The sequence below is a fragment of the Bombus huntii genome, chromosome 10, assembly GCF_024542735.1.
Source record: "Bombus huntii isolate Logan2020A chromosome 10, iyBomHunt1.1, whole genome shotgun sequence".
In the NCBI taxonomy this organism is placed as follows: domain Eukaryota; kingdom Metazoa; phylum Arthropoda; class Insecta; order Hymenoptera; family Apidae; genus Bombus; species Bombus huntii.
The window spans coordinates 12,348,783-12,372,173 of record NC_066247.1 but is presented as its reverse complement, the minus strand read 5'-3'; the positions used below and the strand labels follow the sequence as shown (position 1 = coordinate 12,372,173).

At 36.7% G+C, this 23,391-nt stretch overlaps 2 protein-coding genes and 1 long non-coding RNA gene across 8 annotated transcripts in view; 1 reads left to right on the top strand and 2 right to left on the bottom strand.

Annotated features, from left to right (window-relative positions):
• LOC126870450 (ABC transporter G family member 20) overlaps positions 1–16,603 on the bottom strand; it is a 51,087-nt gene extending 34,484 nt beyond the window's left edge. Inside the window, exons 1-2 of one of the 5 annotated variants that reach the window (XM_050628189.1) lie at positions 16,120–16,603; positions 11,554–11,747 (exon numbers count right to left, since the gene is read on the bottom strand). In XM_050628189.1, the coding sequence (XP_050484146.1) occupies positions 11,554–11,627 (74 nt within the window). In that variant the 5' untranslated portion in view covers positions 11,628–11,747; positions 16,120–16,603. Of the gene's footprint in view, positions 1–150; positions 682–11,553; positions 11,748–13,370; positions 13,531–15,731; positions 15,750–15,779; positions 16,089–16,119 lie in introns of those variants that run through there. The other 4 variants (XM_050628192.1, XM_050628190.1, XM_050628191.1 and 1 more) reach the window with 4 other exon arrangements.
• Positions 16,604–16,722: 119 nt separating this feature from the next.
• LOC126870459 (uncharacterized) overlaps positions 16,723–23,391 on the top strand; it is a 67,547-nt gene continuing 60,878 nt past the window's right edge. For both annotated transcript variants that reach the window (XR_007691341.1, XR_007691340.1), the window contains exons 1-2: positions 16,723–16,859; positions 16,918–17,022. This is a non-coding gene — a long non-coding RNA (uncharacterized LOC126870459). The remainder of the gene's footprint in view (positions 16,860–16,917; positions 17,023–23,391) is intronic.
• On the bottom strand, positions 19,237–23,279 carry LOC126870456 (copper homeostasis protein cutC homolog). The gene is made up of 3 exons (XM_050628203.1): positions 22,395–23,279; positions 20,663–20,744; positions 19,237–20,383 (listed from the first exon to the last, which is right to left on the bottom strand). Exon 3 carries the CDS (start codon positions 20,381–20,383, stop codon positions 19,664–19,666), a length of 720 nt encoding a protein of 239 aa, XP_050484160.1. The 5' UTR covers positions 20,663–20,744; positions 22,395–23,279; the 3' UTR covers positions 19,237–19,663.

Sequence of the window (23,391 nt, the reverse complement as noted above, 5' to 3'; positions counted from 1 at the left end):
AATTCGTTCATTTTTTGCCAAACGAGCTCGACGCGACGCGATCGTGTCGCGGGAAAGCTCACGGTTAATTTCGTTGTTCCGTGATAGATCAAATTTGTTCGAGTTCCAATCGAATAAACTTGTGAGACGCGAAAAATCCAAATGTCATACCTTGGATCGAACTTGGCCACGATCTCGTAGTGCCTTCTTCTCTCGATGTATTATTTCTTGGCGTATCTCGGGCAGAGTATCCTGTAGGTGTAATCCTGGCCAGATGTCACCGACGTTTTACAACTAGGTATTATCAGGCGCGCATAAGCGAATTCGTATGGTAGATCTTTGCGACCATGTATAAGAAGAAGGTAGGAAAATCGGAGAAAAATTGAAGAAAAAGTCACCAACACACAACACAACGAAGTTGTATCAAGACTGAGAGGCACATATATAATTGCACGTTCTACACTGGACGTTGATCTATGAGATCGATTTGAGCCGCGAGGACGTGTCAGCTGGAGAGGATGCCTAGTACTGTGGCAGGATCGTCGTGCCCTCCGCACCTTTCGAGTCCTGACGCGAGACTGAAGCGGTCAGAAGCGAGTAAAATCGAGCTCACTCGCCACTTAACGAGCCGACCTGCGTCCTTCTCTCCCTCTCTCTCGCTCTCACACACCGTTGTCGTGCTCCTCCACTCCAACATCCAATCACGAGGTCTGTCCTCGTTCGACTGATCGGCTTTCTTTCTTCCGTCGCGAGCTCACCTTCCCTCTACCTGTCGTCCTTCGACCGTCCCGCATTTTCGTTCACGCGTGCTCCTGCCAATTAATCTACGCCGATGGTATCCGTCATTAGCCCCTTTCTTGGATCGCTTGATCGTTCAATTTCTCTGACTACTTCCATGCTAATTCTCCTTTTCTTCTTTTTGTTGTTTCCCTTACACCGCAGCAAATGCTATTCTTGTAGACAAGAATAAGGTGCACTTTGAAGGAAAATCTAGACTAAGAAACGATACAAAAACAATACGAAGAAATATGCCACGGTATACAATGGTATATCGTGCTTGTCCCTGCGATCGATGAAGAAGATCTGTCGATTTGGCAATTACTATTCTCCGTATCGAATCGCTCGTCGATATCTCCAGCAACCTACGTATCACCTTTCCAAATATAATCTCGCGTGTATTGATATTTTTATTTAATTTAATCTATGATATTTATGAAGTAAAATCTTCGGCGAAACGACATTTCGTACCGATTTAATTTTTTGTTTTTGTTTTTTTTCTTTTTCACAGAGAATATTTTCGACGAAGATGTTGGACGAATAAATGGTATACTATATATATAGTGAAAACATCATTACCAGAATCTTGGGCCGATCGTTTTGCAGATTCATCTACCAATTTACAATCTACTAATTTTCGTGCACTTTAAACTTTTTGTACGAGCAAGCTTGCTTGTACGCAAGCATCGTACAGCTTCCGAGTATACGTATGTGTTTCGGCAAGAAACGCATGTTGCAGTTGGTGATCGGCGACGGTGAAGAAGTTGATCGTCCAAGTACTTCTAGGTTACTACATTCTTTCTCTGTACTTGTCCTATCACTATCAGACGAATCTTATACAATTAGGCGAAAAAATCACTGGCTGGTTAATGGACCAGATACCTTTGTGAGTCAGGACGTAATAGACACGATGATTTCCACTAATTAATCGAGACAAACCTATTATTGTTCGATTGTCATCGTTGTGATATAAAATACAATAGTAATTATACTAATGAATCATCGATTGAAAGTATAATAGTCACGCTGAACTCTCGTGTCACGTTTCTAAAAATAACCTTGTTCGTCGAATACCATTAACCCTTTGCACTCCTATGTCAAGTATGACTCGATATCAGTTTTTATCTCAGGAGCTCCTTTGTCGAGTTCCACTTGAAATTCTTCAATGTCCACCTATTTTTGTGAAACGTGCGAAAGAAAAGCAGGATTGCATCCTGGAAATTGTTTCAAGATATATAACACGCTTAAAAATGACAAGATACAACAATAGTGTGAATAAAACTTGGAATTTAAGTGAATTTCTTTCTTCCTTTATTTATTTAAATTGTCTTGTTTCTTAGTTAAAGTAAATTTCAATTAATTTAATTAATTTAAAATTTCAAGCGTTGGGAGCTGTTACTAACGAAATTGAAATAAAATTCGGAATGCAAAGGGTTAATTTCTGTCTACAACGATTTAATACATCATGCATTCGTCGAGAAGTCGATTTAAATGTTTAATTTACGCAAACGAAAATCGCGACAGCATATGTTTTACAATTATGGATGAACCGTAGAGTTTCGCGAAACAGAGTCATCGCGGAGGCGAGGCAATTGAGAGCAATTTTTCATGCAAAACGTCTCCTCGCGTCAACGCGTTTAAACGTCTGGCAAAATACGGAATCATCTTGTCGCGTATTACGAACAAAGACGCTTGTAACGATTCCAGATATTATACTTGCAAAATTCTCGACGATTCTTTATCACGTTCATACGATTTTATGCTATTTCTTGCGTCGGCAAATAGACAAAAATTAATTACGACAAACAAACTACCATATAATAGCGTCACAAGTCTTTCAGTTAATGTTGATTCAACTTTGTACTTAGTCGTTGTCGATTATCCATTGTGGTGTTATTCACGTGCAGCCTTTTCCATTACTCAATACAATTTTTTTTCACTTTCGCGCTATTGTAAATGTCCTCAGTTATTCGTTCTTTTAGTATCCAAAGGAATTTTTCAGATATCTTTTTATAAAAGTGGGCAGAGCACAGGAGAAAAACAAGTTACAGGCGTAACATTGTCGTTTTGTTTGCTTTCCAGGGTAAACGTTTGCGTTGCCACCTTGTTCGTAATTTCAAAAATATTGCCTTCTATAACGTGAAATTTCGAATAATAGAATAGTCAAATCATCGTTATTTTCACCGATAAATTACCACATGATCGTTTTCGCGAATACGTGCGAGTGATTTACGGTAAATTCACTATTTCATCGCATATTTATTTTCTTTGCTTGTAATCTCATTTTTCAACTAAGCAAAAACGCTCAACGATCTGATATCGAGATAAATATAAATACGACATTTGTCTCTAAAGAAGCCAAGAAACTCTACTTGAAACGAATATCATCAACGATCGATCTCTCAAGCGTTTCAATTTATTCTTCGACAAGCCGCGAAACTCGATGAAAAATGTTCTACTCTTTGCAGATCACATTTTCTTCTTTTTGTTTTCATCGATTCAATGAAATGTCTTGCGTCACGATTTCATGAGACGGTAATTCACTTTGCTCGCAATTACGTTCAGCACAATCATGTAAATGTATTCATGAGACACTACGTTCTATCGTACCATATTAGAGTCTGTATTTTCATTAACCAGAAATTACACAGTCAAGGCAATCGGTTCACATTCGATTCACTGTGTTTGACAGAGAAATTATTCGAACCTCTGCCACCTAACGATTTTCGAATTGAATTCTTCGTTAGAGAAATCTTTCCCTAGAAATTTCGTGCGACATAATCGTTGACCATTCGAAAGGCGATCGGAACCGTCACGCTCCATCGAACAACGTTTCGTTTTGTTAGTATAAACTATAGGATAGCGAATAAATCGTTTAATTAGTCGGCAAAGTTTAGCCGAGATTGCCAATGGCGATCAACAAACAATTTCTTTCCATATCGAGAAATAGCAAGCGTAATAGTGGTCAAGACGGTTTGCACTTTCCCCAGCATTGCGTAACACGGCTACAGTTCCTGACGTAATGTAGGCCTGATTAAATAACAGGAAATTATGCATCTTTTTTCTCTCGAAAATTGCTGCCATGATTCTACGAATTGCCGACACCTTTGAACATACGCAGCAAGCCTCGTTGCATTGTATTTATCCGATGAGACTATAAAATGCCAGTCCAACGTATGTTTATATTATACATTTATACATAAATTAGGAATATTGTAATGTTATAGCGTAATGCTCGTCGTATCGATTTTCCTTTCGACTTAAGGCATTTAAGGCTTTAGTTTCAAATTTTTACACTCGGGATCGGTTGACATAAATTGCTCTAAATGTCACGAAATTTCGTATTCACTTGCAAGTACTGAGAAATCGCGAGGCCAGAGATCGACGATCGTACGATGAAAATGTTGTCGTTAACATTAGGAAAACTTTAATAATAGAAGAAAAATAATAACAATAATAAAAATTTAACAATAGGGAACGTTCTTTGGTACCACGAGTCAGATCGCGAGCTTTCAGTTTGTGTTATTTAAGGAATTTACGCTGTTGAAATGCCGCCCACGAAATTCGTGATATTTTTAGAATATATCGGTAGGGAAAAGTACAGAGTAACGATTGTTCCTTCTTCTTTACTCGTATTTTTGCATACACATTTTCTTAAAGACCCACTGACTGAGAAAATATTCCAGCAATTTCTGATAGAAACCGTTCTATGCTACAGAAATTACACGTTACAGAATATTCTACAAATTTTCATGAAATAAGAAACCTTTTTGGTTCCTCTTGGTTGGTTTCTTTCTCTCTTTGTTGCAACCGTCGTTTACAAATTTTAGCCTGTTTATGTGGTTCGAGGGATTGTCGAATATGCTTAGGCCTCAGCGATTTAGATTTAGGACTAACCTTTTAGATTTAGGACTGAGATTAAAGATTTATTTCAAATTTCAGCCCAAAGGAGAATGTATTCGGTGTGTTCTTTGCAAAAAAAAAAATGGGCTCGTGCTAAACGCATAAGAAATAAAAATAAAAAAGAATCTCCTACGTTGTGATTCTGACAAGTCGTACGATGATATTATTTCGTCCCTCTCGAAGGCTAATTAATTAATTAGGTTTAAAATATTAAATCGATGATTCATGTACCTAATTATTAGACCATCATTAGCTTATTAGATTACTGTTTGTAGAATGTAGAAAGCTGATTAATAGTTCGTCGCTGGATGATACAATTTTTCACGATAAAAGTTGTCGAAGGTAAAACTTTGTCGATTCGAATCTTCAAAGATAAAGATTATTCGTAAAATGGCGTTTCATTTTATTGAAAGATGTATCTTTTATCTACCCCAAGATGCCAGAAATAAATGACTTGTTATGAGAAACCTATCGGGATGTATCAAATATAAAGCTTAAGATTCTGTAACATAACAAGTTTAACATTAAATTAGTCAATAGCGAAAAGAACAGCTGCGGCGTTTTCCAGTTGTTTCTTATGTTTTCTCAAAGTAGCAGCCTTTAGCCCCGATCTTCCACGCTAATTACCATAATTACCCAAGTGTACCGATGTTAAAGGCTATAAGAGTAATCGCATAAAAGCAAAAACGATCTGTCATTTTCCCGTGTCGACTCAGCTACCCCGAAAAGTGAAAGCGATTTACCGTTCTTCGATCCGTCGGCCATCAGATGCGAGAATTCGTCGGTTTCCATCATCGACCGAGAATCGAGTTGATAAAAATACCTACCGACTGGAAAAAGGGAGACGATAATCAGACAGCATTATTTTACATAACTGTCATTACTAGCAGGAACCGGGCCATTTGGCCAAAAGTAGATGAAATACGATTCTGTCCGATCCATTAAGTTATCGAAATATCAGTTTGATAACTTTCTACATTTTTTACTCGACTAGTGTCATTACTCTTCGATCGTTTTCACCAGAGACTGTCTTAAATTTCCCATTCATCTGTTCTTTAATAATCGATTCTTTCGATAACGAGATTTTACTAATAAAATCGGTAATTACCGATATCGTCTATCGTAAGCCGATATTACCTAGAGAAATTTTCTGTTTATTCGCTAAATAAGTTAAGTAGACGCGTAAATGAGTATCCTACGATGTACATAATCAGTGTGACGTAACAGATATGTGGAAAAGTGTATCCGTTAATGTCACGGTTCGATGCAAAGTGGACAAGGCAGTTGCAGTTTATTCGGTATGCGTAGTTCGTTCAACGCAGACACATCTTCTTCTTATCGATGGCAGGTTAATCCAAGATGGAGGGGAAGGTCTTTGCAAGGTCTCGTGTCGAGTTAGTGTCAGCCACCTTCGCGGGCTTCTTCGAGTAAAAGCGAAAGTGTGGATCGGTGCGCGTGCACTCGTCGATCGCCGTTGTCGCGTTTCGTGTGTACAACGAGGTCGAATTTTATCTATTTTTCTTTTCTATTTCCTAGACGCCTTACGTAAGATCGAATCAGGTGCTCGATTTTCCATAAATTTGCTCCTATTAATCGACGTTAGATGGGAAGTAGAAGCGCTATCGTTTGCTAACTTACAAACAATGCTTGCAAATAATAGAAACAGAAAATAATAATATAGAGAAAATAAAAACAGAGAATAATAGGAAAATAGAAAAACAGAATTCCCGTGCAGTGAAATTTCACCTATAGCAGCCTTTATGAGGTAGAATTCGACCCACCTGTATTCGTTTTCGTGGCGTCAAATATCTCGTTTCTGATTCCTTGTAAATAGGCAACGTTTCGTACAGTTGAATTTTATCGGATTCAGAGGGATCACGCGATCCATGTGCGTACGTGGGCTGCTGTTAGACGCACTAGAATTGAATAAACACGATAATGATACCCTCAGAGACTGAAAACAGCGTGCGTGGAATTTGTTTACTGTAATCGCGAGAAGCAAATACGATTCTCAGTCGTGAGAAATGTAAATGTGCCAAAATGTACGTAACACGTAAAAATGGTAATTTAGACGTATTCGTGAAGAATAGGAATTTGTAGAAAAGTCCTGAATCCGTTCGTCGGATACCATTTGCAAATTGGAAAGATTAATTACAAAACGCTACGAACCACGTGTAACGATGGAACGATTTTCAATGTTAAGGGACTAGCGAGCCAGAGTTCGAAGGCCGAAGACGACGCGACAAGTCAAAAGTCTATTGGGTAAGCAGATCGGTGAATTTAACCCTGAAATAACCGTTCTGGGAAAGAAGGACGGGCCAGACTTGAGAAACCGCTACGGGACATTATCGAAGCGGGTCGCTAAATGCGGCCAAAGGTATGGTATAGATGTGAAAGCGGTCAGTCCGGCTGCTGTGTTACGTAAACGCCAGGAAGAGCGTTCAAACGTTGATACATCGATGATCGTGCATCAGCCACTGAAAGACAGGGGTTTTCCCTTTGTACGAGCCTCTTCGTTTCGTAGCCTTGTGCTACTTTTCGGTGGCCTAACTGCAATTCCGTCGATAGAACTCGGTGATTTTCAATTAACCGCTCGCGTGTCTTGTCTCGATGAATCCAAACGATCATCGTATCGAGGAGAAACAAATAGCTAGATTGCACCGTTTGCTTGCCGAAGCTCGTATCGTTACATATCGTTGGATCGCTGGAAGAGTGATACGTATGTCTGAGAAACTGAAAATTTCGAGATATTTATAAAAATGGACTAGAAGTTTGAATTATTTTTTTATAAGGCAGGTGTCGTTTCATTTATCATTATCGTGATATTTAACAGGAAGAATGTCGTAACTTAAAAATCCTCGTAATCCTTTCTTTAACGCTAAAACTATTAAATTGGTCAGAACGACTAGTTTATAACTCTTAATAGTAATAGTAATTTTATTCGTCTACAACAATACATCGTATCGTTGATGAATCGAACGATGTTTGATAAACAATGTTCGATAAGTTACATAAACGGTATTTCGTTAGAAATTCTTGAAACTTAAATGAAATAAAGTATCGCGATATCATATATATGTACATACATATAACGCACGTGTGTGTGGAATAAAACGAATAAGAAAATATTTCAGTGGCAAATTCTACTTTAAACTTTCTGTTTATGCGAATCGATTTCGCCAAAAATTTACTTCTTTTTAGTTCCCTGTTACGTTCCTAGCGAACCAACGTACATTCGCTGTTCGCAATGATAGACGAGGTATAGAAATATCAAACGTTTGTTAACTTTGAACGAAAAGATTTAAGAATTGTTGGAAAAATATCACGTAGATTTTGAGAATCGATTATTAGAGAAAGTGACTACGTTAGGATTCGTCGGATAACGTCAGGCATCAGCTGGAACTTTCGTAGGAAGTGTAATAAACAACATGTTTATCAGATTTTAATACGATTAAATATAATCGTGACAGGTCCGGTATATTACAGTATATTTTGACGATAAATTGTTTTTATCAAATTCCACAAAACTTATATAACGTTGGCAAGTTGTGTTAAAAAAGTGCAAGCGTGATATCATTCGCGATAAATATCCATAGAATTCTATAATATAAAGAACGTCGTCGTTTTTCAATCTTTCTCCTTACTATAATTTATTTCGAGAATCTTCTCGCGACAACTTTGTGGCGATTAAAATTCCACAAACGAACGTGACGTTGAATATTTTACTGAATCAATATCATAAAGAAGAATTTGCATTAAAAAGGAAGACGAGCGAAGGAAAGATGTTTGAGTGTGAAGAAGCAAGAAGATTTCGTATTTTAATTGCGCTATCGATAAATGCATTCAACGAGCGTTCGTTCGTTTTGAAACGAACGTCGAAGCGTGGCACGCGTCGCGCGTGTTTATCGCGTTAACAATTATTGCGATAATATTTTACGAGATGCGCGAATAACAATCGTTTCGTCGAGTTATCAGTTTTAGACGAGCTTACTAATTTTTCTTTTCTTTATTCCTCGATAGAGACATTTTATTCCTCGTTTTCCTTCTCGATTTTCTAATAAACAGTTTTATCGTTATACCATTTATCGTTACTACATTTGCCATTCTAAAAAAAAAAAAATAATTACACGCTATGACTTCAATGACGCTTCTTTGTTAACGTCTTTTGTTTTTTTTTTTACTATTTAATAGCACCTACTTTACGTATTTATCGTTAAATATGTTGTTGGTGTTGTTCTCGTTTTATTTTCAATAAAAAGGAGGGTGAAAAAATTGTCGCAGCTATTATAATTGATCGCGTAAAAAATGAAATTATACTTATGTAATGCGCCGATGCCGAGTCATCGGGCAACGTATATTGTCTCTTTAATAATTATTAGTCGATGCTCGTTTTCATGCAAACGAGACGCCCGTGTCTCGTTGAATTATGCTAATTTCCCTTGTCTTTCGTCACGTAACACAAATGGTAAGCGTGGTGCCATCTCTCGAGGTGTCTTCAGACTTCCTTTCCTTCTGATTCTCGCAACAAGAATCGGTACGTAAGGGAACAGCAAAACGTAATTTGCATTTAACAGTTTTTTAAATAAATGAATCATCCGATTTAAAATGATTACGCACTTTGAAATTTAATGACGCAATATACCGCGTAAGTGATTCATTTATTTCTACCATCATTAACGAATCCAATTCTTTCTCAATAATAACTGAGTCAGCTTGTTGATCTACATATAACCCTTTTTTTTTACTTTTTTAGCTCGAGCACTTGAATCTGATAATTTTCAATGTGAAAGACGTTCCGTACTAACGCAGACTATATCTAGTTCAAAATATATTACACAACGACCTGCCGCTAATTGCGATTCATCGTACAAGCGTAACTCGTCAATTTACTTTTACTTAACGATGCTACTGTTGCTCGTTAGAACGATAATTCTATTTGATAATAAATCAAATAACAAAGTCGAGCAGCTCACGGTAAAAACGATGTTCGTCGAACTTTTGAATCGAACTCATTATCTTTATCATCGAATGAAAATGAAATGCCTCTAATCAAAACGAATCTTATCAAGATTTTCACAATTTCACAATTGAACCAAGCATAGTTCTTCTAATTACGCTTACAGCGATCGTATGACGCGATCAATATTTTATTACGAGACAAAACTATCAGTATCAGAGTATTATTTCGTTTTCTCGGACAAAAAAGACAAACGCGTACAAAGATTATCTTCGTTACGAGCCTCTCGTTTCTTCCAGGAAAATAGGTTGAAAGAATGGATTTCGTGGAAAATAATTCCGTTGAAGAGTTCACGATGGAAGATTCTCTACGAAGGAGAGATCGGTGTCAGGTCGATCTGACACAGCGTCGTATCGAGGATGCGTCGGTCGCGATCGTTCGTGTGTTTTGCCTACATTTTACCCTTTCACTGTGTAACGATAAAACGAACGAACCACGAGCGGACAGGTCTATTCACCGATACTTGCAGCTACTCGTCAGCCACTTTCACGCGCGATTGCGAACTCCGTCGCGAAGCGAAGTGGTCTCGTACCAGCGCGCAGTGGCTCTTGCAAAATTTGCCTCGCGCCTGCTGCGTCGTTCGTTGGCCGACTTTTCCGAATCGTTCCATCGCTTTTCTCTCTCGTTGAATATTTCTGGAAAACGGTATCCTCTTTCTCTCTTCCTTTGTCTTTTCGTTACACTTTTCTACATCGTTCCGCCGATTTATGAGGAAAAATTTCCAATCGATCGAAAAGTACACGACCAAGTTTTCGAACACACGTCGAAGAAATAGATCGTACTTTATCTTCCATTTTCTTTAGAATTCTTTCAATTACCATGAGAATTAGAATTAGAGTTAGAATACAACGAATAGATGGATGATCTTTTCGAGAAAAAGCATATATCGAATATATATTGTGGTTTTTGGGTTATTACCTTTTATATTTTCTTGGGGAATTTTTATTAGATTCAGAAATACCTGTCGTTTTTGGTCCCTGGCTGCTTTAGCTTGTACCTGCTCGGTATTCTTCGTATAATATAAGTTTGCGTAAATATAACTATCTGTAAGCTAATGATTCACAAAGAAAAACCTGATTCGTCCGTATTAGGATCAACAGAAAACTGGAATGTAAGTTACCATAAAATAGCTATATGTATTCAGTCGAATTGGTGGATTTCATGCAACGCTCACGTTCTTGCAACAGATTACAAAACCATGATCATGGCTTTATCGTAGAAACACGTGTGCTTTTTATGATGTCTAAATTACGATACTAACGAGCATTACCTTCTATTATTCTTGAAGATATCTCGTTATACTTTTAATGCTGTGCTATTGTATGGAAATACTAAACATTTACTTTGCAATTCATCCTAGTTAATTGATTTAACACGACTTTCTTTAAATTCACTTTAATTAATACCTACATTTCCAGCTTTTTATTCCTGACTATACTCTTCGTGTTAAGATAACTTCAGCTTTGAATCTTGACATAACGATAAGTTCAGCCCATTGCTGTTTAATTTCTATCTCTTAGTATATTATTTAGTATTATTCGTTTATACAAAACACGTAATGTAATATCGCACAAAACGGATACGAAAAATAGCGGGGTAATTGTAATCTACGTTTCTTTTGAATTTGAATTTATATCGTGTTGTACACTCCAGTGAACTTTCACCTATGTCAGTTTTTAAGGATTAAGAATGCCAGTATGTTACTCTGTACATTGTTCGTCGTAGCAATATCAAATATAATTTGCATAATTGTTACGGTGACCAATATAATCGCAGGAGAGTCGAGTACAGAATGAAGCCGTGGCTGGTTTCTCCGATAGACGAAAGCAAAGTAAAAGTGGAAGCAAGTACAAACAAATTTCAAACGTGCTACTCACGGGGTCAGTCCGTCGCTCCAGCTGAACATCTTCTTGATCTTTTCTCTCGCTTTTGGGTCGCTTTTATCCTCCATCTTGATCAGCGTTCTTTTTGTGACTTCCGTACAAATTGGTTGAAGACCTTGCAAAAGGTATCTCTTGCTAAGATTTTTCAATGACGACGCATCCTCTTTGTCACACGCTTTAACGGCACACTGAAAACAATTGAATAGGTTTGATTAATACGGGAGAATGATATTAATATGGACTTTGTACTTGGAGATTTCCTTTTTTAGAGAATAGGTCTAACCTTTGTTTTTTCAATTCTCGTCAAAAATAAGAATGATAATAACATAAAAATAGATTGACGTCACAGTACGTGCTTTGCAAGCATACGCCAACGCCTTTTCAAATATTTCCGTGTAATTTGCAATGCAAAGCTGTTAATAGGGTAGTAATGTATACTTATTTTGATTTTTGACTATGAGAATGATTTATCCAAATCTTTAAGACATCTTAAGACGTGAACTACGAATACACAATTTAAATGCAAATGAACGCGCAATATATCTTGAATTAAGAACCATGCGCAATTATGCGCCAATATGTACAATTTTATTATCGAACGGTGAAGACGATTTACTAAGCATTTTTAAAACATTTTCATAAACTTCTAATTACAATTTAAACGAAAATATATTCGACGACGTTTGATATTTCGTGAGATCAAAATCAAGAGTATACACATCGCGATTATCGAATGACGATTATGACTCGCCAATAATCTTTACAACATTTTCACACTCATCGAGTTGATAATTTCAACGTAAATGAATCTTTCGCGAGATTTATCTCCACCGTCAGGATGGTTACCACATTTACGACATCTTTTTCAAGAATAAGTTCCAACCGGATGGAAAGATTTTTCCCCAGCGAGAGAAACCTAAACGCCGGTTCTTTTAGCCAAGGTGTACCGATCTCTAAATTGTGTTTAGAAACCAATACTATTTCTCCACGCTTTCGCAGACCCAGAAAAGCGATCCGTTTCTTCGAAGGATGCATAGGCCCCGTAGAACGAGCCGCGTGCCCATTCGTGACAATGGCGGAAAGTGAAACTGTTTTACAGCGACTACGTATCCTGCGAGCAACGTCGTGTGCCTTAGATCATTACGAAGAAAGCGTGCTGTATAATAATTTGTCAATGGGATAGAAAATATGACGATCTAAGAATAGTATATGCATTTTCCTTGGCGCGCTACTGTCACGGAATCTTCTCTTCGTCGCTCCTCAACGAATAACTTGTAACTTCGTTCCAACAATGACATTGCTGTTTGAATTATTAATCAAACTAAATATTGTTTCTCCTCGTGAACGAGTATCGGCCAGGCCATTAATTATGAGATTGATGTCAAGGTTAAGAAAAAAAGGAGATGATCTCTTATGCAAGGATCGGCAAATGTCGACCTCCGAGGTTACTGAAATGGAAAAATCGGCATTCGAATGAAAGATAGCAAAAGAGAATTGCAAGATCTTTGATTGGGTCGAAAATATTCCAAAAATTCATCGAGCAAATCTTTCGAGGTAGGAATTTCGTTATGCTGTTGGACGATCGAGATCGTTATCACTGAATCGTGAAACCCCAGACGGATCTTCGATCTAAAAACGACGGAAATTATGAATCAAGACCTCAGCCTGATAATTTTTCAACATGCGATTCATTTAATTGGTACCGTACGGAGATTTGAACATTAATTCTGTTGTTATTTATCGATATGCAAGTAGCTGTACCGAGATTGTGTATAATTATTCATGGAAATTCATGGAGATTTAATAAATACCGGATAGGTACAGCAATTCCATTGACATCTTCTTCGAAATTAAAGCAGAAGGATTGTCTTCGAATTCTATTTCTTCTCGTGCAACTGGATTGTCTAACTGTTCAGATAATCGTCCTATTGTGTCCACGAGCGGCGTTCGCGTCGTTGACCGCGCAAGAAAGTGGAGCTCCGTCGATCTAAGCGGAAGTGCCACCAAAATGATCGCTGGATGCGGTCGATGTTAATTTCGTTTGGTATTCAACGTGTTGCATCCACCTACTCCATTAATTAGTTTCATTTCATCGAGATTTCGTTCACTCTATGCAGTCACGATTTTATTCTCAAAACTATGCAAAGTAAGAAGATCGTATTCTACTATTTTTCGTATTTTAATATTTGTAATTTACGTTTTAAAATCTTTAACACGTAATCCTAACGAGAAACCAATACGATTCTAGAACGTAGCAAGATTAATAGCAGTATTATAATATAAAATAGCAGATTAATGGCAGAGCGATTAAAAGACAATTTACAAACAAAAAATGGGAGATAAGAAGTTGGAAGATAATTTAAGGAAACAAAAAGTATCTGTCCATTGAAATGGCTCATAAAATAACCGGATTATTTGCACTTGTTGCGATTTGAATACAAATCTTCTGTTTAATGTTCTAAGTTTGCTAATTCGTTGCAATAATTCATTGTTAGAATAATGGTAAATTGCGATGACGCGAATACTGTGTATAATTAAGGAGGTTTTTATCCGATGGAACGGAGACATGTAAATAGGGGAACGAATTCTCGAAACGATTCGACTTCCTGTATAATAAATTCGTCTGAATCTTTTTTAAATCGCGAACGCAGCTGCGGAACCCGGTCTTCTCGGGACGACGATGCGTGTTCGCAATATAAAGAGAGTAATTGGCTATCGAGTCAGGTTAACAACTTGTGTTTTCAGGACAAAGAGTAGCTGTATGAACGATGGGAGTTGAAATAAAACTGCGTAAGGTTAACAAGTTCGTTTTAATAAAATATGATATTTAATAAAATATGATATTTAATAAAATATAACGTTAATAATTTAATAAAATATAATGTTTGCTGCGGTTTACGAGTTATACTTAAGTATCTAGATTACGAAAATCTAGAAAAGATGTCGCTCCAGTTACGCGTGGACCATGTGATGCGGCGTTTTTCTACAGTTTACGTGTTCGTGTTATGTGAAAGTGTTGCGCGTGCGTCATTCGACGAGTTCTAATTGCTATTCCGTACCGTTCGGCAAATTCCCTTCCGTTACTTCTTACGTCTTATGTAAAACTGGTAAAAGTCGAGATTTCGTCAAAGTCGATACCATGATCCGTTCTCTCTGTTGATCTGTGCGATCATTGACCAGTTATTCGCAAAGAAAAAAATAGTACCGTTAGAGACCGTGAACGGTTCCGAGGGATTTGCTATCGCCTCTCTTGGTTTGTCCAGCGCAACGTGGATAAACGATACGAATGACTAAAATACTCGATAGAAATGCACCTCTCGTGCTACACACGTAACTTGGGTTATTCAAGTCTTATTTGGGTTGCTCGTGTCGTATATAAAAAAATCGAAAGTACACATCGAGATACTCTCATCGAGATTAAACCTTTGTCTTATGATCTTTCTTAGCAGCTAAAGTAATCGTTAATATCCCGCTATTTTTGTACTTTATTAAGTCCAAAATATCGAGATATCATATGAAATTGTTATTTGATAATTTTTAATTAAGGGATCGAAAAATCTTTCTCTAGCTAAGATAGTAGTTCGAATTAAAAATGACATTTACGAATATAACCTACTTTCGTTGAATCAAAGCCATAATGCGTGTCACGAATGCCAGGCAATATTATAAGAGGCTTTCGCATCTTTTAAAAATATTTTTCTAGGCCATCCAAAAAATTCAGCTGACCACGTGTGATCATGTGGCAGGTGATTTTCACACTTTTGAAATATACTGTATATGTACTAAGCTGAGAAATATAATAATAATAATAAATAAAAAGGTCAATTCGAATAGACACCTGGTTTGTATTTTCAAATTAAATCAAATGGTAGTTGCTGATTTGCTTTCCATTAATATCGAAGATAGATATCTATATATATAATGTATTATTGTACCAGATATACAACTTGTACATATATACGACAGACACGTGCAACATATAACTTGGCTCATAGAGAAGTGTATCATACAGTTTGATATAAGCGATGGTTTTATTTGGAGCAGAAAGAACGTATTTTTAAAAGAACGTATGCTTTCATTTACTAGCCTCGAATGAAAGTAGGTCAACTATAAAGGGTTTTGTGAAATATTATGTAAATTTCTACATTTCAAACTGTCAGATATATACATACAACTAACGAGATTGCACATATGGTGAATTGAGAATTTAATACCCGTACAGCTTTTCCATTGCTTCCTCGTTACACTTCCCCGACTTCACTCGTCACCTCTTTGATTTCATAAGACCGAGCACGCGTCTACATCGTAACACGCATGAAATCGGTGATACATTGCAACCACTGGCTTTTTTACATGTTAAAGAGGAAGTACTATATACAATACAGCAAGTGCATATATACATTTTGTCAGAAACTTCGAGAATCGAAATATAATACATGGTTACTCTTGCAACTGGATGCTTTCATAGAATCGAACGGATGACATGAGTTTCTCGCGCGATTTCTGCAGCACAGTATTACATTGTGTGATGCACCTATTTTAAAATGTTGGCAAAGTTACCTTGGCGATATCGTGTCTCCGCGCCTGATTTATATCTTGACAAATACTTTAACGTACGTCGAATAAGTATAATTGTGTGTGTATTTCAGGTCCTTGCCAATTCTTGATAACACATATACGATAAAACGATGTTGTTACTTTTGAACATGTCTGTTCACAACGTGAATCAAATCAGGTGTCTTCGCACGTAAGTGAGAAAATTGATATTGATGCAAAGTTGCTGTATATTTTTCACACTTGTCACACATTCAGTGATACGAAAATAACCTTGCATTCCAATGCAAGTTGCGAAAATGCGTCTGCGGACCGTGTTCGGATATTCCTCCGTGTATTTCTAGGTTACATGAGGGGAACGGATGAACCGTCGCGAGATGAGACAAAGGGAATCAAAACGAGATATGCACCGTGGCAGTTCACGGAGAAGGAAGGACGAGGTTTGAATGCACGGATGAGGACGCCCGAACGGTTTGAACGTCTTTCTCGCACTGAGAGACGAGTCCAGTTGAGCAATAACGCACAGCCACCGGCAGTCGAGCGTTCACGTACCAACACACATTCTCTAGGCCGACGCACCTTACAGGGGTATGCGCGCGCGTCTGCCACTTGCCGGTAAATACATACGCTCCCCACTGGTCAACTTATGGGCGACGAAGCAGTTGGCAACATTGCTAAAAAATCTCGACCCCTTGATCCTTCGTGCCAGATTCCAATGATCGTGTTTTTCTTTACCGCTTCCGCAGGTAAGAAACTTGTATATCAACTTTAAACGATCGATTACTTGATTATTCATTTGCATAGGACTTTCGGATCGACGGTGATCCTGTCTGTAAGTGAACAATACTGGAGATCATTCGAACGGCAGATTGAATGGCTGATTTGTCATTGCGCGCCATTTGGTTTTCGGTAAGTGACAAAGTTTAATTGTTTCTTTTATAGTGGAACTATCAGAGCGGTTGATTATATAACCTTCGTAGGAATTTTGTGAATTTAGAGCGGTACAGTTTTTATAAATCATTATTTGCACTATGTAGTTTTTGTGTACAATGGTTCGTGAAAGTGTAATATTCGAATACTCACCATAGAAAACTTTTATCGATAACATCATGTTATACACTTGTTCGTTTTATACATGTAACGAGACATTGGTATCATGATTATATTGATAAAATTTGAGGCCAATCTGAAAATGTATATAAGTAATTAGTAAAAAATTATAAATATCCTCGCTGAATATTGAGGCTAACTAATATATTGAATAATGGATAGTTTAAATACTTTTATGATCTCTGAAAAATATGTATTTGCACTAAATATCTTGTAGCTTCTATATACATTTTTACATCTGTTTCAGACTTTATCAATGTAACCCCATATATATAATGTAACAATGATGGGTGTGTCTTATCAAAGAATGAAAGAAAAGTGAAAAGCGTTTTATAGAATACACATAGTACATATACTCATAACAAGTTCTACAAGTTATACTCATAACAAGATCGTAATATCTTTTTCGATACAAGTTTTATACTTTAAGAAGTATGGTAGTTTTAGTATTAGCCAATCTCGTAGCATTGATAAATTATTCGATTAATAATTAATCTTACATTTAGTCTCGTATTTCTTTTACGTCGATAAATTTCGAAGAATTCATGGAAATCTGCATAGAAAGGAAATCCTATTTTCTATTGTCGACACATTATCCAATTAATAATCAATCTTGTGACATTTCTCTATATCGATGAGCATTGAAAGATGGTTAGTAATGTACATAAAAAACAGAAATTTCTTGCGAAACTGGACATTAACGTTAGGTTTTGAAATAAGTGTTTCCCTCTCGATCGTTTCTACCTTCCGAGGTTATTTTCAAATTCCCGTTCACTGATGGCAACGCGCGCGCGCGTACACACAATCAAGTATGTTTGTGATTGCACCACGAAACCGTAAATGCGTTACGAACGTATACATCGATTCTGTGCTCGTGTGTGTTTTTTTACACGTATATACGTGTCAAGTAGCTTTCGATTCCACAGACCTAATGGAAGTGTGCGTGCATGTACGCACTATTCTTCACGTTGCCCCGTAAATCGAAAGTGCACGGTCTGCAGTTGGTCGCTAGTGCCGTCATCTTCCGCATGCGAGGACCCCTTATGCACCGACCTGTTGCGCAAATCTTTGCAATTCGAAATTAGTCGCAAAGATATTCGTCGCGAAATTATTGCATCGCTTGCAACACTCGTGTCTCTTGAGCGATCTATGAAAACCCGCCATTATGATACTATGCAAGTGGCCACTTCAAGTCGAACGCATAATTTTTGTTGAGACCGATCGAAATGTTAACTCATTAAGGATTAAACGATAAAATAAGGTAAAAGTTGTAATATTATAGGATATTAATTGGACATTACCATATCAATGGGAAATGTAATATTTTTGGAAAATATAAATGAAGTAATTTACGTACAGCGAAGGACAAGGGTATTTGTACAATTGGAACGTAAAAATAAAAATGGCTGATATAGAACAATCAGATGACTTGTAATTGTGATGTACAATTTCGTTTATTTTATTACCAAGCTTATTGTGATTATGCAAGGAAATTTAATAGTGTTGGTAACATGTGACCTGTAACTTGTAATATCTTACTAATGATACTAATTCAATTATGCAAGAGGACCTTGATAGTGTTTATGGGGTTTGGAGAATTCAAATTTCATGTTTAATAGTATACTAACAATTAATATCAATGTGCATACGTACAGTTTATAGTAGAGCATATATTATTGAAATACTAGACTGATATTAGAGTAATGATTATTTAAAAATTAATTTTTAAAGAGAAACTATGATGAAATGTAGACTCCGAGTTAACTTTCTGCATGCATAAAGAAGGACGTCGAGATAATTTCAAAGGTTCTGAATCATCGAATGATTGTTCTCTATTCTTCGCGACAGAATAAGGTAATCCTTTCTCATACATAATTTCCAACGCGTAACATAGATTCTACTTATTCTATGTACTGTGAAACCATTACGATTTAAACGCTGACATCTGCTGAACTTATTGTGCAGAAGAATACGTTTGCATTTTAAGGATATTTGTGTTGATATTACAGTGTCTAATCGAGATAGGAAATTATATTTTTATAAAATCACAATACTAGCATTTCAATCATTTTTTCATACAAGTATTTATTTATATAACTTACATTATTAATTTAATTTTGCTATTGCGCGCACTTTTTCGTGCCTTTTATGCCGCTTTAAAGTTAGTGTATCTGCGTAACTCATATCGTCGTATTTTTTCTCGATTTCGTACTTTACGGAACAATAGATATTGCAATTTACGTTCAAACATGATTCAACATTTTATCAATTTTTATTGAGATTGAAATTCAGACAATTTGAAACATCTTTTTGTCTAATATAAAGTTGTAAAAATTTTTTGATAAATATTCGTTTATTATGAACTATTATTTATTAGTGTTTTTGACAAGTAGAATTGTCGAAAGTGTTGATAAAATCATGGAAATCATCAAAATCATATTCAAAAAACAACTGAAATAGTTCGAACCATTTCTTCTACCATTTCCTTGTCAGTCATCATGATACAAGTTTCTTTATTAGCGCCAATTTTAACTCTATTTGTACCATGCGAAGTTATCATCTTTCTAGCAGATGCATGAAACTCTTCCGCTCCAGATGCCACTTTTATTTTTAAGATATTATCTTTAGTAATACCAGAACCTGGCATCACAATAATTTTATTTTGAGCCTCTTGAACGAGCTTCTGTATCAATTCTAACCCCTCCTCGGCAGTATCCTTCTGGCCAGAAGTCAGAACCTTTTTAAAACCGAGGTTTATTAAAATTTGCAAGGATTTTGAGGGGTCGTTGACTTCGTCGAAGGCTCGATGAAAGGTTACTGGTAATGGTCGAGCAGCAGAAAGAATGTCCTGACAAGATTTTACATCAATTTCGTTGTCTGGTGTCAATGCACCAAAAACGAATCCACTAGCACCGTGTTCTTTCAATAGTTCTAAATCCAGTAGCATAACATCCATTTCTTCCTTCGTGTATATAAAGTTTCCAGAACGTGTTCGAAGCATAGCGTAGAGTGGTAACGGTGAAATGGTTTTGAGTAATCGAATAAAGCCAGGAGTGGGCGTTAAACCACCCTCGGAAAGGGCAGAGCAAACTTCGAGTCTCGTTGCACCACCTCTGATCGCGTTTTTCGCCGATTCTATAGAATCGATGCAGATTTCCATCTAAAACGTCGATTGTGTTGCAAAAGGATACGTAGAAAGAGCTGTTATTTAATCCATCAACGACCAAGCAATGAAATAATATGTGAAAATACAATATTACTGCACAATAACAAATGAAAAAATTTGAGAACTTAAAAATTTGATAATTAGAAAATCTGAGCACGTGAGAATTCGTAAATTTTAAATTTAGGAACTTTAAAAATTAAGAAGTTGGAAATATAATGTGAAGAAATAATTAATGGGTCTTGAATGGATTAAACAATCATGGTGCATGCTTACTGTTCCTGTTTGAAAGCGTTGCCAATTTCCCGCTAGAGGGTACGACGAAGAAAGTAACTAGCTGGTTGTACTTTGGTACTCTCTGTTCGAAATAAACAATGATAACAACCGAGAGAAAATTAGAATGCTCACGCTTATTGTTCTAGTAGTTCCACGGTATAGGTGCTGCCATTACCACGCAGCCAAGTGTTGAAAGTGTTCCGCGCTAGCATATACAAGAACCTATTCAATTCCATCATAAACGAGGTATACTAGCTGTGTGGCTCCACGCTACAAGAGCTTATTTCGTTGTACGGTTCTATGGAACTGTTCATACTTTTCTATCCAAGATAGATAGGTATGAGAATAACAAAATCACGCGATAATTAAGGAATGCCTGAGAAAGAGAAATTGTTTATTATAATCTTTTTAAACAAGAAACGAAAATCTCTCTTTTTAAACAAGAATGAAAGAGATGGAGGGACTGAGAGTCGAAACATTCGGCAACATGTAAAGATCTGCGACAAGCTGAGATTTTTTACTCAAAACTCAAACTTTCTTTTGTTTTATTTATTATGGAAATGCAATGTGGTAACTTTAGAATACAGCGAAGCGTCTTTACGTTAATCGTCATCGTTGGTAGTTGCTAGTTGTCATCTTTGAGGTCGGTTCCCACTGGTCGAACACTGGAGTTTGTGAACTGTTCCCGTACAAATTCTCCAGTGGAAATCCTCTGTTCGTTTCCAGTTCGCGAACAGCTCTCAGGACTGTTGAGATTACAGAGCACGTTCCCACTATCCCACATATCCCACGGCGGATATTTCCATTGTGGACATTGTGGATTTACCTTTCCGGACACTATTACGATGTTGATTGGGGTTCGGAAATTTTAACTACCAGTGTTCGCGAGTAGCAGTCATAAAAGTTTACTTAAATGTGCAAGAGCATGTTCATAAACAGCGTTCTTGAATGTCACTCATCATCACTGTACTCGTGATACGTAGTCGTAACAAAGCAAATACTTGCTTGTCATCTCTAGTTGATTCTCATTATTGCTAGTTTACTTGTTATTTCTAGTTGTTAGCACTCGTTTCAATAGCTTTTTCCCACAATAGTGGATGATTCTTCGAGCTAACTGGTTTTATTAGTCTGCGGAACACTTGCAAATGCCAAACAACCCCAAACGATCACAACATTCGATCAACCCAGTGATGATGACGACTATGCAATTACCGAGAGGTTCTTTTTCTGCAGATACATCACCTCAGATATATTATTCGTAGCCTATCAACTACTGAAATTACTTTTAAAATGAAATTTATTTTTAATTATAACAACAACATTATCGCGAGGGAAATAAATTTAATATTAAACCTAAAAACTTATCCTGTATAGAGAATATATTAAAGTTATTGCGTCATTCCTCTGATTTATTATCGTTTGGTAGGAAATATTATCTTTTTCCCCTAAAAAAGATGTAATAAACAATTAATTTCTCTTTCTGAGGTAACTAAGTGTAATTATTGCGCCATTTTATTATTCTCATACTTGTCTATCTCGGATGGAAAAGTATGAACTTTTCCGTAGAATCATACAATGAAATAGGCTCTTGTAGCGTGGAATCACAGCGAGTATACTTTGTAGTAGAACTAAGTAGGTTCTTGTATATGCTACCGTGGAACACTTCCAACATCTGACCGCTGAGGGCAGTACCAGTCTGGGCAGTACCAGAATCATAAACACGAGCACTCACATTTCCTCTCTGATATCACTGTGACAGTTGTCTTATTTTGAAAATAACATCGTATTATTTATCACGAAAGATTGATATTGAAATTACACAGATTCTCTGATCATCTGCTTTAAGAAGCGCGATACTTAATAAATTGAGATAAACGAAAGAAAAACACAAAGATGCGAATAATTAATACACGTGGATGGTAACGATTGCTAGCGATGCGTCATTGATACGACTATTACGCCATCTGCAGAGATGCACCGCATTATTTGCAACGTTACGTAATCGTGAAAGATAATGAATAGAGTATTTCTCTTCCTGTCAGCTCGGGAGAATAGACGGAAATAAAAGGAGACATACGATAAGTAATTAATGTTAAGATGTAAAAGTACGTAAAAGAAAAAGGTGCCTCAGGGCATTTCCAGGAAATGAAATGAGATAAAAGGCGGGTAAGCTCGTGGGGCAATATATTTATTGGCCATTCGCCTGTCTGTCCAATGATCTCTGAAACGCCTTCTCCTAAAAGGATAGCTGCGTGCAATGCCGTGAAATATTTCTAAAAATTCTTATCCCAATATAGTATTGATTTATTTACTAGAACGTAGTTAAGAATGCGGCAAGGATTTCTGCGATTAATAAAATACACCAGTTTGAAACAAAAATACTGAACGTACTAATTTAAATGATTAATAATATGTACTATTAAAATAATACTAATTGCTGTCTTAAATACGTAATATTAGGAATTATGTTCTACTTAAGGAGGTACTTTTTGATTTTTCACGTGGAATATTAATACCAGATTGCTTGGGTTCTGGAGGATTCGTTCTTCGTGCTTCTTCAGTAGTTGCAATATTCTATCGCTTGTCAAAATTAAAGAAATTTTCCAAAATCTTGGGCAATAATTTCTCCAATATATCAATTTGTTATACAAAATACTTACCTTCGCTATATATACGAAAGGAGCACGATGTATGAAAAACCGTTTCAAAAATCTTCAAAAGGTGAATGA

Bases quoted from the DNA above. Each gene is read 5' to 3' on its own strand.
- LOC126870456 (XM_050628203.1), bottom strand. From the start codon at position 20,383: ATGGAAATCTGCATCGATTCTATAGAATCGGCGAAAAACGCGATCAGA.